This window comes from Vanellus vanellus (assembly GCF_965231255.1).
Source record: "Vanellus vanellus genome assembly, chromosome: 3".
In the NCBI taxonomy this organism is placed as follows: Eukaryota; Metazoa; Chordata; class Aves; order Charadriiformes; family Charadriidae; genus Vanellus; species Vanellus vanellus.
Genome location: NC_138907.1, coordinates 48649478 through 48662920, shown reverse-complemented (window position 1 = coordinate 48662920; position 13443 = coordinate 48649478). Strand labels below are relative to the sequence as shown.

Below are 13443 nucleotides of genomic sequence, written 5' to 3'. Positions count from 1 at the left end.
AAGGTTTTGGGTACTGCAAGTCCTGCAATTACAGGAGCTAACTATCATACAGTCCAGCATGGCTGCCCTCAGAGAATTACCCCTGATCTGCAGAATCAGGCAGAGAAAATAAAACTTAAAGACTTCCTTACTAAATTATTTGAGAGACATGCAAAATATTTTCATTTGATTGTCATTTTAGTCCCAACATTTATCAAGGTTAAAAAAACAAAACAAAACCAAAACTTATTCATTAGGATCTTGTATAATTTATCAAGTATTCATTAAATTAATATGAAGAAGCACATAGATCTTTTCTTTCAATCATTTTTACCTTGATTTAATTTCTTATATCAACATAAACTAAACAAGAAGCAATCAACCAGAAAGTCAGAATTATCAATATTTCCTAAAATTCCGATTAAATCTTTGCTTTTTTTTTTTGTACAAGACAAAGACAAAAATCAAAATCACGTTGTCTCCAGAATAGAGAGTTACATAAAAATTTAATTTAGGAAAAAAACAAAAAGAAAAAAAAAACAATCTTTGATATAGCCAACTTTAATTTTACTTTAGCTTGTAGAACCAAATTTTGGGTTATGTTTAAAATCATATAGAGGACGATCAGTAGTAGCCTAAACTGTATGTAATCAAGGTACCCACCCCAGTATCTTCTGGAAGATACACCTGGTTCACTCAGGCTCCTTGTTTCCCCTTACTGTCTAAGTTGTCTTCAGTTGTCATCATGTACAGCAGCAGCAATCCACGGTGTCATTGTACAAAATGTTGTCTGACAAAAAATCCTACCAGTATGCAATAACCCTGCCATTGCATGTAATAACCCAAAACCAATATGCCCAAAAGGCAAAATTGCAATCAACGTCAGCAGACTCAAAGTGAAATGCTTTCATTCAGTTCAGCATACCTGAAACATTTCAGTTAAAGCCAAACTGATCAAAGTATTTTATTTTCATTTGATGGATGATAATAATCAGTAAAGTTAACGCTTCACTGTAGAAAGTTTTGAATATATAAAACCTGCATTGTTCTTTTAAAAAAGAGTAATTATTACTTACAATCACTTCGCAAGCAACTCAACATTGTTCTTAAACAATGTCCTGATCTCTGTAAAGTCAAAGATTTTTTTTGCTTAATCTTCAGAAAATATTTAAAGGAAATGAAAGACTACTTCACATGTTCACTAGATTATATTTTTTTTTAAGTGCAGCTCTACAATTTCCTTGCCTTAAAGGTTCTGTCTTCTGACACTGATACAAGCACACTTTTCTCCCATGTGCAAAACTCAGCAGCAGTCACTGGAGCCAGGTGGCCGTCCAATTCAGCTAGTATAGCTTCATTCTGTGATTAGTCAAGTCAAAATAAAAATAGATTAGATTTCAAACTAAAAATGGCAATTAGTTAAACATTATAATAATTAATAACTGTTGCTAAAAATTGTCAGATTTTGTTACAAAATATTAATTTAATAAGATTTTTCTTATGGAAACTTCAGCCCTGTATATCATTCTGCTGGCAAAACCACTACATGTTACATTTACTTCTTCAGAACAAATGATACAAGAGTAATTTTTCAGATGTCCTCAGAATGTTTTCTTCTTCTAAGTTATTGAGATACTGTTTTATTTAAACGTTTTTAATCTATTATTCTATCTGGTATATGATGCATTATCAAGCATTAATTAATACTTATTTTCATCTCTATGAGAAAAATTAATGCTTTTGCTTAATTACACTGACATTTCTGTATTGTGATTTTATTTGTAAGTGAATAAGTTAAAGAAATACCAGCACCGTGGCTACAAAGAATGGTATCTCACCTTTACACTTAACATGTAGATCCGATTTCCAGCACATACTGCCACTTGTTGATCATCCGGACTAAATCTTACATGAAGCACCATTCCCAAAAGAGTTCCTATAACAGTTCCTCGAGGTGTTAACCCTGCAGGAATTTTATTGTTACTGAGACTCAATTAAACATAGAACTCTGGTGCAGTGAGATTCTTAGAAACTTCGCATAGCACTTATCTAACCACAGGGCTATCCCAGTGTCTGTCAGGAAGGTGTACAGAACAATGCACGGTGTACTTATACCAGGCTATTGGAAAGCAAAGCACAGAACTATGCATCAGCAGGATTCCTCCATCTGCCTTGTTGCCTAGACATGATCTGGTACTCTTTGAGATACTAATAAGTGTGCCCATCAAATCATACTTCCATTGAAAACCACCAGGGATGGGATTTTTGGAGTAGGGTAATGTGCACAAGGAACCCAGTAGTGCCACATTTGTTTTGGAGGTAAGAAATCCTGACTGAAGACCAGAAAACAGGGGTTTGAGAAATACTTCTTCCAGGAGAATATCCCTGCCACTTAGCTATCAAGCAAGGGGGACTTTCCTTCTCTTAGTCTTAATTCTTCTGTGTGAAGAGCCTGAAAGAGGAAGTACACCACTAAATACAGAGTTGGATGATAAGACTAGCTTTGAGAAGAGGCTCATGTTTTAACCCTCTCTTCTCAACTTAATTCTGGTCATCTCATTGGTTCATGCAGCCAGATTTCTGCACATCCCTATTTCATGATGCTACCTTTAACTATGTGAGGAGATTTTGGACATCTCATTAAATTTTAAGATTTCATAGGCAACAAATTAACTAGGATACAGGCACAATAACTATACCTGTCCTTTTCTAGGTTTTATCCTAGATACTGTGGAATGTTTCTAAAATTGATTAACATGTCAAGTTCTACCAGGATGGAGAGAAATGGATGACACAAAGAACTGCCTAACTACCTTGATACAGTTGATAAGAATATGGTCAGAAAAAAAACATGCCAAGACTGTGCAGAGCACAGTTTGGGGAGAGAAAAACCACACAGCATCTGCTGAAGAGCCTGTGGATAGAGAGAAAAAGAGAAAGAGAGAGCAGCAGCAGATGTCTTTGTCTTAAAATGTCTTTGTATTAAAACCATACATACTCTTTATCTGTCTACTTCTAACTGCCTATTTCTAACTTCCTTTTTTGTTTCCTCCAGATTCATAGTCCCATTTTATGGGACTTTGATTCTCTATGTTACTCTTACATGGATTAAAATGTAATAATGACATTTATTACAAAACCACTTAAAATGTTCACTTTTCTTTACAACATTAATTTTCATAATATGTAGATTTGCAAATTCAATGCGGAGTAGGGTACAAGAGACAACTCCCACACTTTAAATCATAGCAAATCCCTACCTACAGGTAACAAGGAGGAAACTTTCAACAGTGCTGGACAACGCCATGTGACTCTCAATATTGACACCAAAGGGTGAGTGAAATATCTCTCAATTGCCATGCCATAAGAACATATTTTGGACAAAGTGTCATTGGGACTCCAGTGAGCCATGACTCTGGGGGTCTTGCTCTCTTTCTTTCTCTTTTATTATTCCTCTACTTTCCAATCAATTTAAGCTTGAAGATGAGTTAGCACTGCTCCCTGGAATCTAACTCCATTGGTTGAGGCTCCAAGTCAAGACGGTGGTCAGGATACCAGAATTTCTGGTTTATTTGTGTGAAATCATCATAACTCTCTTTCACTCATGCATTCTCCTGTCAAATCAGATAGTCGCCTTGCTCCTCCACACACATGACAACAGTGTTCCAGGCAGAGGCAGAAGGAGAGGCAGGACCAGACAAAAGCAGGATGTTAAACACTAGTTCTACAGATATTACAGAAAAGGTAGCATTTAGTTATGTTGGCATTGCATACTTAGTCATGCAGTACTGCTATGATGAAAAACGTTTCTGTCCCTTTTGTTCCACCCTAGTAGAATTTAACTGCCTTTGCAGTCCGTCTCTGCGTTTCCCCCGAGGTTGCCAGCGCTCGCCCATTCCCGCACAGCACCTTGGCCAGCTCCCTGGGCCGCCCACCCGCCCCCGGCACCGCCGACCCCGCACAGCGCCGTCGCGGGGGCTGCACTCCCCGAGGCCGCGGGCCGGTGGGCGCTCGGCAGCGCGGCGGCTGTTAATGAGGGCTCTTCTGGGAAGGCATAATGACCTGACTGGCTGGACTACGGGCCTGATTCAGCTTGTCATTGCTGAAGAAGAGCAACAGAGAAATAAAGCACTACTTGTTACTGTTAGGGATGCTGAATCTGAGTGGCTAATGAGTACGACTCAGAAGTAACAACCTTTTTACAGAAGCGGTAGTGGAAGAAAAGGACGTTTTGGAGAGTTGTCTTCTAAGGTGGCTGTGGCTCAGAGACTGGCTGGGCATTGGTCTGCTTGTAGAAGGTGGTGACTGATTGACTTTGCATCACTTCCTTTTTTATATATAAAATATGTACACGTTATATAAATAATACCCTACCTTCTTGCACTTTCTGTGTGCATTCATCAAGATTCCACACTATCACGCGTTCACGAGAAGCAGAGCAGACAAGAAGTGGATTGGTTTTACTTCCAAATGTCACCGCAGAAATTGAGTAATGATGTCCTGACAAACTTAACGGCTGACAAATGCAGACAAAGAAGAGTTAAATGAGTCACTTCAAACTCAGATTATGAACTATACAAAATTACAAATGGATAATGTATGTGCAATTAACAATAACTATTTTTTTCTTTATTGCTTCAAAACCATTTAATCAACTACAATCTAGCTGTACTGGGCCTGTCTGTGATGAAGTTAACTAACCTTCTTCACAGCAGTTTGCATGGTGCAGAGCTTTGGATTTTGTGACGAAAACAGTCAGTGTTGATAACATGCCGATTTTTTTGCCTGTTACCAAACAGTGCTTGCAGTGTCAAGGCTTTCTCTTTTTCCCACTCTGTGCTGGACCCCCACTGCCAACGAAGAGGCTGGGGGTGCACAAGACACTGGACAGAGCCAGGAGAGCTGACCTGAAGTGGCAAAGGGATATTCCCTACTATATGATGTTGTGCTCAGCAATAAAACTGGGGTATTGGATAAAGAGGGTGTTGGGCTGAGGGGTTGTCTTCTAAGCTGGCCATTATTTGAAGCCTGGCTGGGGATTGGTCTGCTTGTGGGAGGTGATGAGTGATTGCCTTTGTATCACTTCATTTTTCCTCTTTCCTTCACTCGTTAATATTTATCTCGACCTGTGATTTCTCACTTTTGCGCATCTAATTCTCGCCCCCACCCCGCTGGGAAGGAGTGAGCAGGAGACTGGGTGGTGGTTTAGCTGCCAGCCAGGGTCAGCCCACCACAGTCGCTTATATTATTCCCATCACAATAACAATGTTCATAACAAATGCTATTATCTTCCCAGCATTAAAGGGAAACACGACACTCCTACGCTAATGCCAAATATTTTGTTTATATCTTCCTTTTTAGTCTCCTGAAATATCAGCCTATAAAGACGTATAGTCTGGCTTTACCTGAGCAGTCGCTGTATTCCAGATGCATAACTCATTGCGATTCAAAGGGAAAGCACAGTGACGGTGACTACACGCCAGCTGAACGAGGCACTCTGACAGTTGGGATTTAAACAAGTGTTTTTCGCGGACAACGTCGGGATGGCAGCTTCCTTCAGAAGAACAGCGGTCCCCGTCATCTCCCATCCTACGGCTGGCACGGAGCCCGCGGCGGCGCACCACAGGGGTTCGGCTTCGCCTCAGCGGCTGGTCCTTACCGCCTGACAGCCCGGGGGTCCCAGGGCCAGACAGCCTGCCGCGGGGGGGGCGGGGTGGGAACCTTGCCGGAGGGACGCGCAGGGTCCCGCCTGCTTCCGCGGCTCCCGCTCTACCCGGCCCCGCAGCCCGGCCCCCCTGCTTCCCCAACGGCCGGCCCGTAACCCGGACAGCGACGCCGCCGACGGGTCGCCGAGCGGGACAACCCTCGCTCGCCGGCAGAGCGCGGCGGGACCGGGGTTGCCGTGTTACCTCAGGGCCCCGCGCGGCCCTCCCGCCCGTCCGCCCGCAGCAGCGGGTGCGTCCCCTCGGCGGGGCAACGGCTGAGCGCGAGCCTAACGGCTGCGCGGCGCCCTCCGCGGGCGCCCAGCGCAGCGCAAGGTCCCGCGGTCGCCAACAGGCGCTTTGCGGCCGTTTCCTCTTTCGCCGGGGGGCGTTCGCTCTCCACAGCCGAACGCTGGGCTGCATAGCAAGCGGCGCGGCCAGCAGCCGGAGGGCGGCGATCCTTCCCCCCTCCGTGCTCTGCTCTGGTGACACCCCAGCTGGAGCGCTGCTTCCAGCCCTGGGGACCCCTGCACAAGGCAGACATGGAGACGAGGAGGCTCCGGGGAGATCTTATAGCTGCCTTCCAGTACCTAAAGGGGACCTACAGGAAAGATGGGGAGGGACTCTTTCTCAGGGACCTCAAAAGGATTCTCAAGCATTGGAAGAGGCTGCCCAGGGAAGCAGTTGGGTCACCATCCCTGGAGGTATTTAAAAGGTGTGTAGATGGGGTGCTTAGGGACGTGGTTTAGTGGTGGTTTTGGCAGTGTTAGGTTAACAGTTGGACTTGATGATCTTAAAGGTCTTTTCCAACCTAAATGGTTCTGATTCATCTTTCAGTGTTTTCAGCTACAATATTTTCAACAACTGTTGAACAACTGTCCCTAGCAACTAGGGAACTAGTAGAAATCCAAGGAAGCATCAGAGATCTTGGACTGATTTCTTGACTGATCAAAAAGGAGTTCCTTCAGCTGGACCCTTCCTTCAGCTGGGCCCTGAGCCAGTAAAGTCAATCTGATCGAGACCAATTCAGACAGGTGTGGACCACCACTGCTTTTTGCCCTTTCAATGTGTGTTGCTACTCCTCAGTGGCTGAGACACCACTCATCCAGGAACATGACGAGAAGCAGACTTCTGCCCTGTTGGGACAATATGACACTTGCATGGGAACATTGGTGACATCTAAGTGTGCAATTTTTATCTAAGTGACAAATTTATACCACACCACACCCCCATGAAACATACCTCCCGACGATGTCCTGTTTCTGTGCAACACAATGCTAAAAGATCTTGGCTCCAGCATGTTCCAACAGCTTGCGTATCCACCCATTTCAAACAGAATTGACAGCCACGTCAAAAAAAAAAAAAAAAAACCACTTAAAATTTAAGGGCATTTTTGGGAAACACCAGTTGTTTATCATGTCATGCTTTTGTGTTCAATAGTGCATTTGTATTGGTCTCAATATTCAATCACTTTAATGAGATTTACCAGCTTTAATATTTTGATGTGTTTTAAGCAGTTTAAAAGCCTGTTTATAAAATTGAAATTGATTTTAATAAGGCTCAAATTTAACAGAACCCACATTTGGTGGGTTTGTGCAGCCTGTTTGTTTGAGGTAGGAATGAACAGAACAAGTTACATAGGGTTCATGAAATGAGCAAGCTATGGAGGCAGAACATCAGCTCATTCTGTTAATGCAGAACCCTTGGGCTACACACACAGATTCTCTTGAATCCCTCCGTACACAATACACTCTGTGCAGGTGGTTGTTTGTTTTTTTTTTTCAATTTCAATCCTTTGGTCTTGCTTACAATTTTAAAGAGTTAAGTCAAGTTAAGGTAACTGTTGAAATCAATAGGTATTCAAAACCAATGATTTTTTTTCCTCTTCACACCATGTTTTTCTGTTCTGTGATCTTAGGTGAAGTTTATGCTGATAGTTACATGAACTGTCACTTATTGTTGAAGGGCAGCCTATCCTCCAGTAAGTGTATTACATCCAATTTCAGTGCTTCAGTGCTTTCAGTGCTGCTTTCAGGACTTCATTGTGAAAAATGTTTAGCGCGTTGTAGAAAAATCTACATATTCAGTCATTCAATGTTTCAGCATCCTCCTCAAATGTGTCATCTTTAACTCACAATTTACAACTAACCGAATCTCACGGAATCACAGAATTTACAGAGTTGGAAGGGACCTCTAGAGATCATCTAGTCCAACTCCCCTGCTAAAGCAGGATTGCCCAGAGCACATTACTCAGGACTGCATCCAGGCAGGTCTTGAAAATCTCCAGAGAAGGGGACTCCACAACCTCCCTGGGCAGCCTGTGCCAGCGCTGTGTCACCCTCACCGTAAAGAAGTTTTTCCTTGTATTTGAACGGAACTTCCTGTGTTCTAACTTGTGCCCATTGCCCCTCGTCCTGTCACTGGGAACCACTGAAAAGAGCCTGGCTCCATCCTCCTTCAACCCACCCTTTAGATACTTGTATGCCATAATAAGGTCTCCCCTCAGCCTTCTCTTCTCCAGGCTAAAGAGTCCCAGCTCTCTCAACCTTTCCTCATAAGGCAGATGCTCCAAGCCCTTAATCATCTTAGTTGCCCTACACTGGACTCTCTCCAGTAGTTCCCTGTCCCTCTTGAACTGGGGAGCCTAGAACTGGACACAGCATTCCAGTTGTGGCCTCACCAGTGCAGAGTAGAGGGGGAGAATGACCTCCTTCGACCTACTGGCCACACTCTTCCCTGTGTAGCCCAGGATGGCATTGGCCTTTCTGGCAACAAGGGCACGTTGCTGGGTCATGGATAACTTACTGTCTACTAGGACCCCCAGATCCTTCTCCTCCGAGCTGCTTCCCAGCAGGTCCGTCCCTAACCTATACTGGTGCTTTGCAGTCTTCCTCCCCAGGTGCAGGACCCTGCACTTGCACTTGTTGAACCTCATTAGGTTTTTCTCTGCCCAGCTCTCCAGCCTGTCCAGGTCACACTGGATGGCAGCGTGGCCCTCTGGAGTGTCAGCCACCCCTCCCAGTTTGGTATCATCAGCGAACTTGCTGAGGATACGCTCTGTCCCCTCATCCAGGTCAATATATTGAACAAGATTGGACTGAGTATTGACCCCTGGGGGACACCACTGGTTACAGGCCTCCAACTTAACACTGCTCCATTAATCACAACCCTCTGAGTTCTGTCACACAGCCAGCTCTCAATCCACCTCACTGTCACCTCATCTAGCCCACACTTCCTCAGCTTCCTAATGAGGATGTTATGGGAGACAGTGTCAAAAGCCTTGCTGAAGTCAAAGTAGATGACATCTACTGCTCTCCCCTCATCTAGCCAACCAGTTATAACATCATAGAAGGCTATCAGATTGGTCAAGCATGACCCTTGGTAAATCCGTGTCAACCACTTCCAGTAACTTCCTGTTCTTCAACTTGTTTGGAGATGACATCCAGAACGAGTTGCTCCATTACCTTCCCAGGGACAGAGGTGAGACTAACCAGCCTGGAGTTCCCTGGGTCCTTCTTCTTGCCTTTTTTGAAGACCGGTTTGATGTTGGCCTTCCTCCAGTCCTCAGGCACCTCTCCTGTTCCCCATGACCTTTCAAAGATGATGTAAAGTGGTCTAGGAATAACATCTGCCAGCTCCCTCAGCATTCGCGGGTGCATCCCGTCCGGCTCATAGACTTATCTCACCTTACTGGGCTTCCAAGTGCCTGGAGCCCTGAAGCTGTGGTGCCCCCACACCCCCCAAACACATCCCCTCTGACAACACAGCAGACCTTTCCCTTTCCCCTTCCCCGACCATAGCCCAGGCACCTCCTGAAGGCCACCATGGCCACTGCCCCGGCAGGACCAGGGAACCGGAGCAGGCCTGGCCTGCTCCCGGCCAAACCACCCGCCCCGGCAGACCCCGGCCTCCCACGGGCCGATGCCCTTCCCCCGGGGACCCCCACTCCAGGCGTGCCCTGAACCGACTCTCCCAGGCGGGGGACGCGCGGCACCTAGGCTGCCGCGGGCGGCCGGTGCCCCGGCGGTGATGTGCGACCCTCCCTCCCCATCGCCCGCCGCGGGCGGGTGTTGCGCGTTGCCGTGACGACGGACCCGCCCCCGCCACCAGCTCTCGCGAGAGCAGGGGCGGGGGGCGAGGCTAGCGGACCGCGCGCCGCCACGCCCCGGGGAAGGTGGACGGGCAGGGGCGGGGCGGCGGCGGGAGAGCTCGGTGGTAACGGCGGTGAGTAGCGCACTGCCTCCCATCCCCTGCCGGTGGTGGGCCGGGCTCGGCGGGGCGCTGCCGGTGCGTCTCCCGGGGCGTGCAGGAAGGGGCGGCCCGGAGCTCTGCCGTGCTCCTTCAGGGGCGGCCTCCGCGCCCGCCCGCCTCCCCTCGGCCGCCGCGCTGCCCCGGGGCCCGGCCGGCCGGGCCCCGCCTCAGCCCGCCCTGGGGAGGGGTTTGCCCGAGGCACCCCGGCCGCCGCGCTGCGCTGCCGCACGTCCGCGAAGCCTGCTGCTCTGCCTCGCCTGGGCCGTGGCCTCGCCGCTGCCGGAGCCCCGTAGCGAGTCGGAGGTGAGCCGTGCCCCGGCCCTTAGTCGGCGGGGTGACGCCGGAACCGCTGCCGTGACCGGCAGGGTCGCCTGCTGTGCGCCGGCGGGGCCCGGGGCGGGCGGCAGAGTCGGTCGGCGTCCCTGCGAGCCGGCCGTTCCCCCAGCGGCTGTCCCGCCGGCGGGGGGGGCGGTGGGGGGTGGGAGGGAGGGAGTCAGTGGGGGCGGTGGTGGCTCTGTCCACGGTCTCCTGAAATCGGCTCTCCTTCCAAGTGCCGTTCCAGCGCCGGAACGCTTTCGTTCGTCCCTGGGTAACTTCGTTATTTTCTGCTCAGATGTGGAGCTCTTCCTCCGCTCCGATGTTTCGTCGCCGCTTCTATTTAAAAGTGGCAAAGAGTCAGCCTCTGATACAGGGAGGCAAGAGGCAGAAGACTACGTTTTTTTCTGTCGCTGTTGAGGGGGTTTTGTCAGTCTGGCAGGTTCTTTGAATGCCGTGCCTCCTTTTATGCTGTCTCTGCAGAATTGTGGCCTTGTATTGTTGAGGCCTCTGGGGCAGGAAACTGGGAACTACAAAATATTTGTACGTTTTTTCCCTATACATGTTTAACCGTAAAACATCTCAGTGGAAGTAATGCAGTTTGGTTTGATGCTAGCAGGGTACAAAACAATTTACTGGTAGCTTTCATGTTTAAGATAATTGTGGTGTCCTTATGGAAGGAATAAGGGGATGAGAATTTTCCTTTTAAACATGCAAGTGCATATACCTGTGGCTGCTATACTTGACTGTGATTTGCATGTCAGATTCAGTCAGCGTATACTTTGGAAGCCTTCAGCGAGGTTCAGAGCTTGCTTCTTTGTACGCGCACACTTAGTGCAACTGTTCAAAGGACTGGAGTGCTGCAGGTACGCTCAGGCTGCCTGACTGGGAGTGTGCGACAAGGAGGGAGAGGGTACAAGAGCCTTAGTCTTGCAGTAGCCCTTTTCCGCTCCCCCTTGCCCAGGTAACTTCAGCCGTTTGTAAACAAGTGCTGTAAAGAGCTGAGCATTTGTACAGTAACAAAATCTTCAGGAAAGTAAATGCATGTTTTTCAGGGAAGGTATGCCAAGTTTGGTCCTAGAAACAATCCACACAGCATGTGTATTAATGTATTATCGCAGTAGATAATTTTTTTTTATTTCTAACTCCATTCCCAGTGGAAGTCAGAATGCATATTGCTTCATGTGTACATCCAGATTTATACCTTTACTGTCTTCTGAAGTTGAGAGGACAGGAGAACAAGTAGGATGCCCTAAATAGCTGAACAAGTTAAGCTTCTTCAAGCATGCGAAAGCCTTCTTTCTTAACTGTTTTGTTTTGTTTTTTTTTTTTTTTTTAATTGAAGCTAAAATCATTACTGGGTTTCATCTCCTCTTGGTATCTGTCAAATTTGGCATGTATGCAGGTAGAATGAAACTAAAGTCTCTGTGTCAGTTCTGGATGAAAGAACACCTGCTTGATTAATTTCTCTTTAAATTCTTTAAGAAATTCAAGCCATTTTAATCCTACAGAGCTCTGAATCTTAGCGATGGAGTTTGTTACTATTAAAAAAGAAGAAAAGGTAATGAACATACATAATTGAAGTTGCTTGTCTTTGTATGGACTAGTGGGGATTTCTAAAAACTATCAAATTAAAAAAAAAAAAATAAATAATCAATTCCTTCCAGGAATGGAATATGCTAAAATCTGAATTATGTTTTGTATTCACAGGGTAGTGCATGGAACACAGGAAGAGTCTGGATATAACTTAAGACCATGGCAGCACGCTGGAGAAGAATCCTGATAATATCTGTGGTAGCTCAAGTACTATTTGTGGTAAATACCTTTGAGGAAGAGGATGTACCTGAAGAATGGATTCTTCTTCACGTTGTTCAAGGTCAGATTGGAGCAGGAAACTACAGCTATTTGAGACTAAATCATGAGGGAAAGATAGTACTTCATATGCGGAGTTTAAAAGGTGATGCGGACTTGTATGTATCTGACATGACGCTTCACCCCAGCTTTGACGAATATGAGTTGCAGTCTGTAACTTGCGGCCAAGATGTTGTCCACGTACCTGCACACTTCCGCCGCCCCGTGGGAATAGGGATTTATGGTCATCCCTCTCACCTGGAGAGCGAGTTTGAAATGAAAGTATACTATGATCGAACAGTTGTACAGTACCCGTTTGGTGAGGCTTCTTACAACCCTGAGGAGATGGAGGCAAACCAGAAATACTCACAGCCTACAGAAGATGAATTTCAGGATGGGGAGTCTGTTTTCTGGACTATACTTTTTGGAATATTGAAATTAATACTTGAAATTCTTTTTTAAATTTATACACACTGGACTAAATCACACTTCAGCCTGTGAAATTGAACATGAATGACTTGCTGTAATATTTAATACTCTTTGTTATGTTTCCTGAAGCAGTATTCAGGTTACTTTTCCTAAACCAGAAAGGAAGCGGGGGGAAAAAGCCATATTTAATTTTATATTGTAAATCCTCCCCATATGTAAATGAGCAGCAAGCACAGTATTTGCAGTGTTCTTCAGAGATCAGGGCTTAAAAATGAATGTAGTGGTGGGATCTTGTTAAATTCACTTTAAACAGGTGCTTAGGAAAATCACCTCCAATTCAGTATTTTCTATTGTTCTTTTATAAAGAAAAGTAAAACAACCTGCTGCGCTTCAGTGCCCCCCCTCAATTTAGAGCATATTTAAAAAGAAAATCTACTCCTTTTCTGAGCAAGTATCTTCTGTAAAATTAACTAGCAATGGCTTTTGAGTGTATACAAGTTGAGGATTCTAGGGTAAAGGAAGGAAAAAACCAATCAATCACCTAAGGGGATAGATGATCTGTGTTTTGACTGCTTGTGTTCTACATCGGGTCAGCCATCTGTCAAGCAGAGGTCTGTCCAATCACTCATCACCTCTGCAGATCCATGGCCTGAATCAAGAGCATGTTACTTCGCTGTTACTGCAGGGAGAGCAAGCCTTCAGCTGTTAGTACTTGTCAATACAACATTTTCATTCCTTGTTAAAAGCAACGCAGCACATAGTATCTTGAACTTGAGAGGTGTTTTCTTACACCTCCCTTTATAGCTTTTTGTGATTGATCTTTTTAGTACATCTTTATGAATAAGTCATTAGCTTGCAAAAAAAAACTTCTGCTGAAATTAATTTGCAGTACACTGTAAGAAGGTCAGGTACTGCC

At 45.9% G+C, this 13443-nt stretch overlaps 2 protein-coding genes across 2 annotated transcripts in view; one reads left to right on the top strand and one right to left on the bottom strand.

Moving 5' to 3' along the window:
- Positions 1-6104, bottom strand: part of WDR27 (WD repeat domain 27) — a gene marked incomplete at both ends in the record, with an annotated part of 133242 nt that extends 127138 nt beyond the window's left edge. The window contains 4 exons of the mRNA XM_082480707.1: positions 1225-1338; positions 1818-1942; positions 4354-4495; positions 5385-6104. Of these exons, the coding sequence (XP_082336833.1) occupies positions 1225-1338; positions 1818-1942; positions 4354-4495; positions 5385-6104 (1101 nt within the window). The remainder of the gene's footprint in view (positions 1-1224; positions 1339-1817; positions 1943-4353; positions 4496-5384) is intronic.
- A 5898-nt stretch (positions 6105-12002) lies between these two features.
- Positions 12003-12560, top strand: LOC309670719 (UPF0669 protein C6orf120 homolog; the record flags this gene model as incomplete). Its single annotated transcript, XM_082481794.1, has 1 exon — positions 12003-12560. The coding sequence occupies one exon, from the start codon at positions 12003-12005 to the stop codon at positions 12558-12560; it is 558 nt and encodes a 185-aa protein (XP_082337920.1).
- Between the last annotated feature and the right edge of the window lie 883 nt (positions 12561-13443).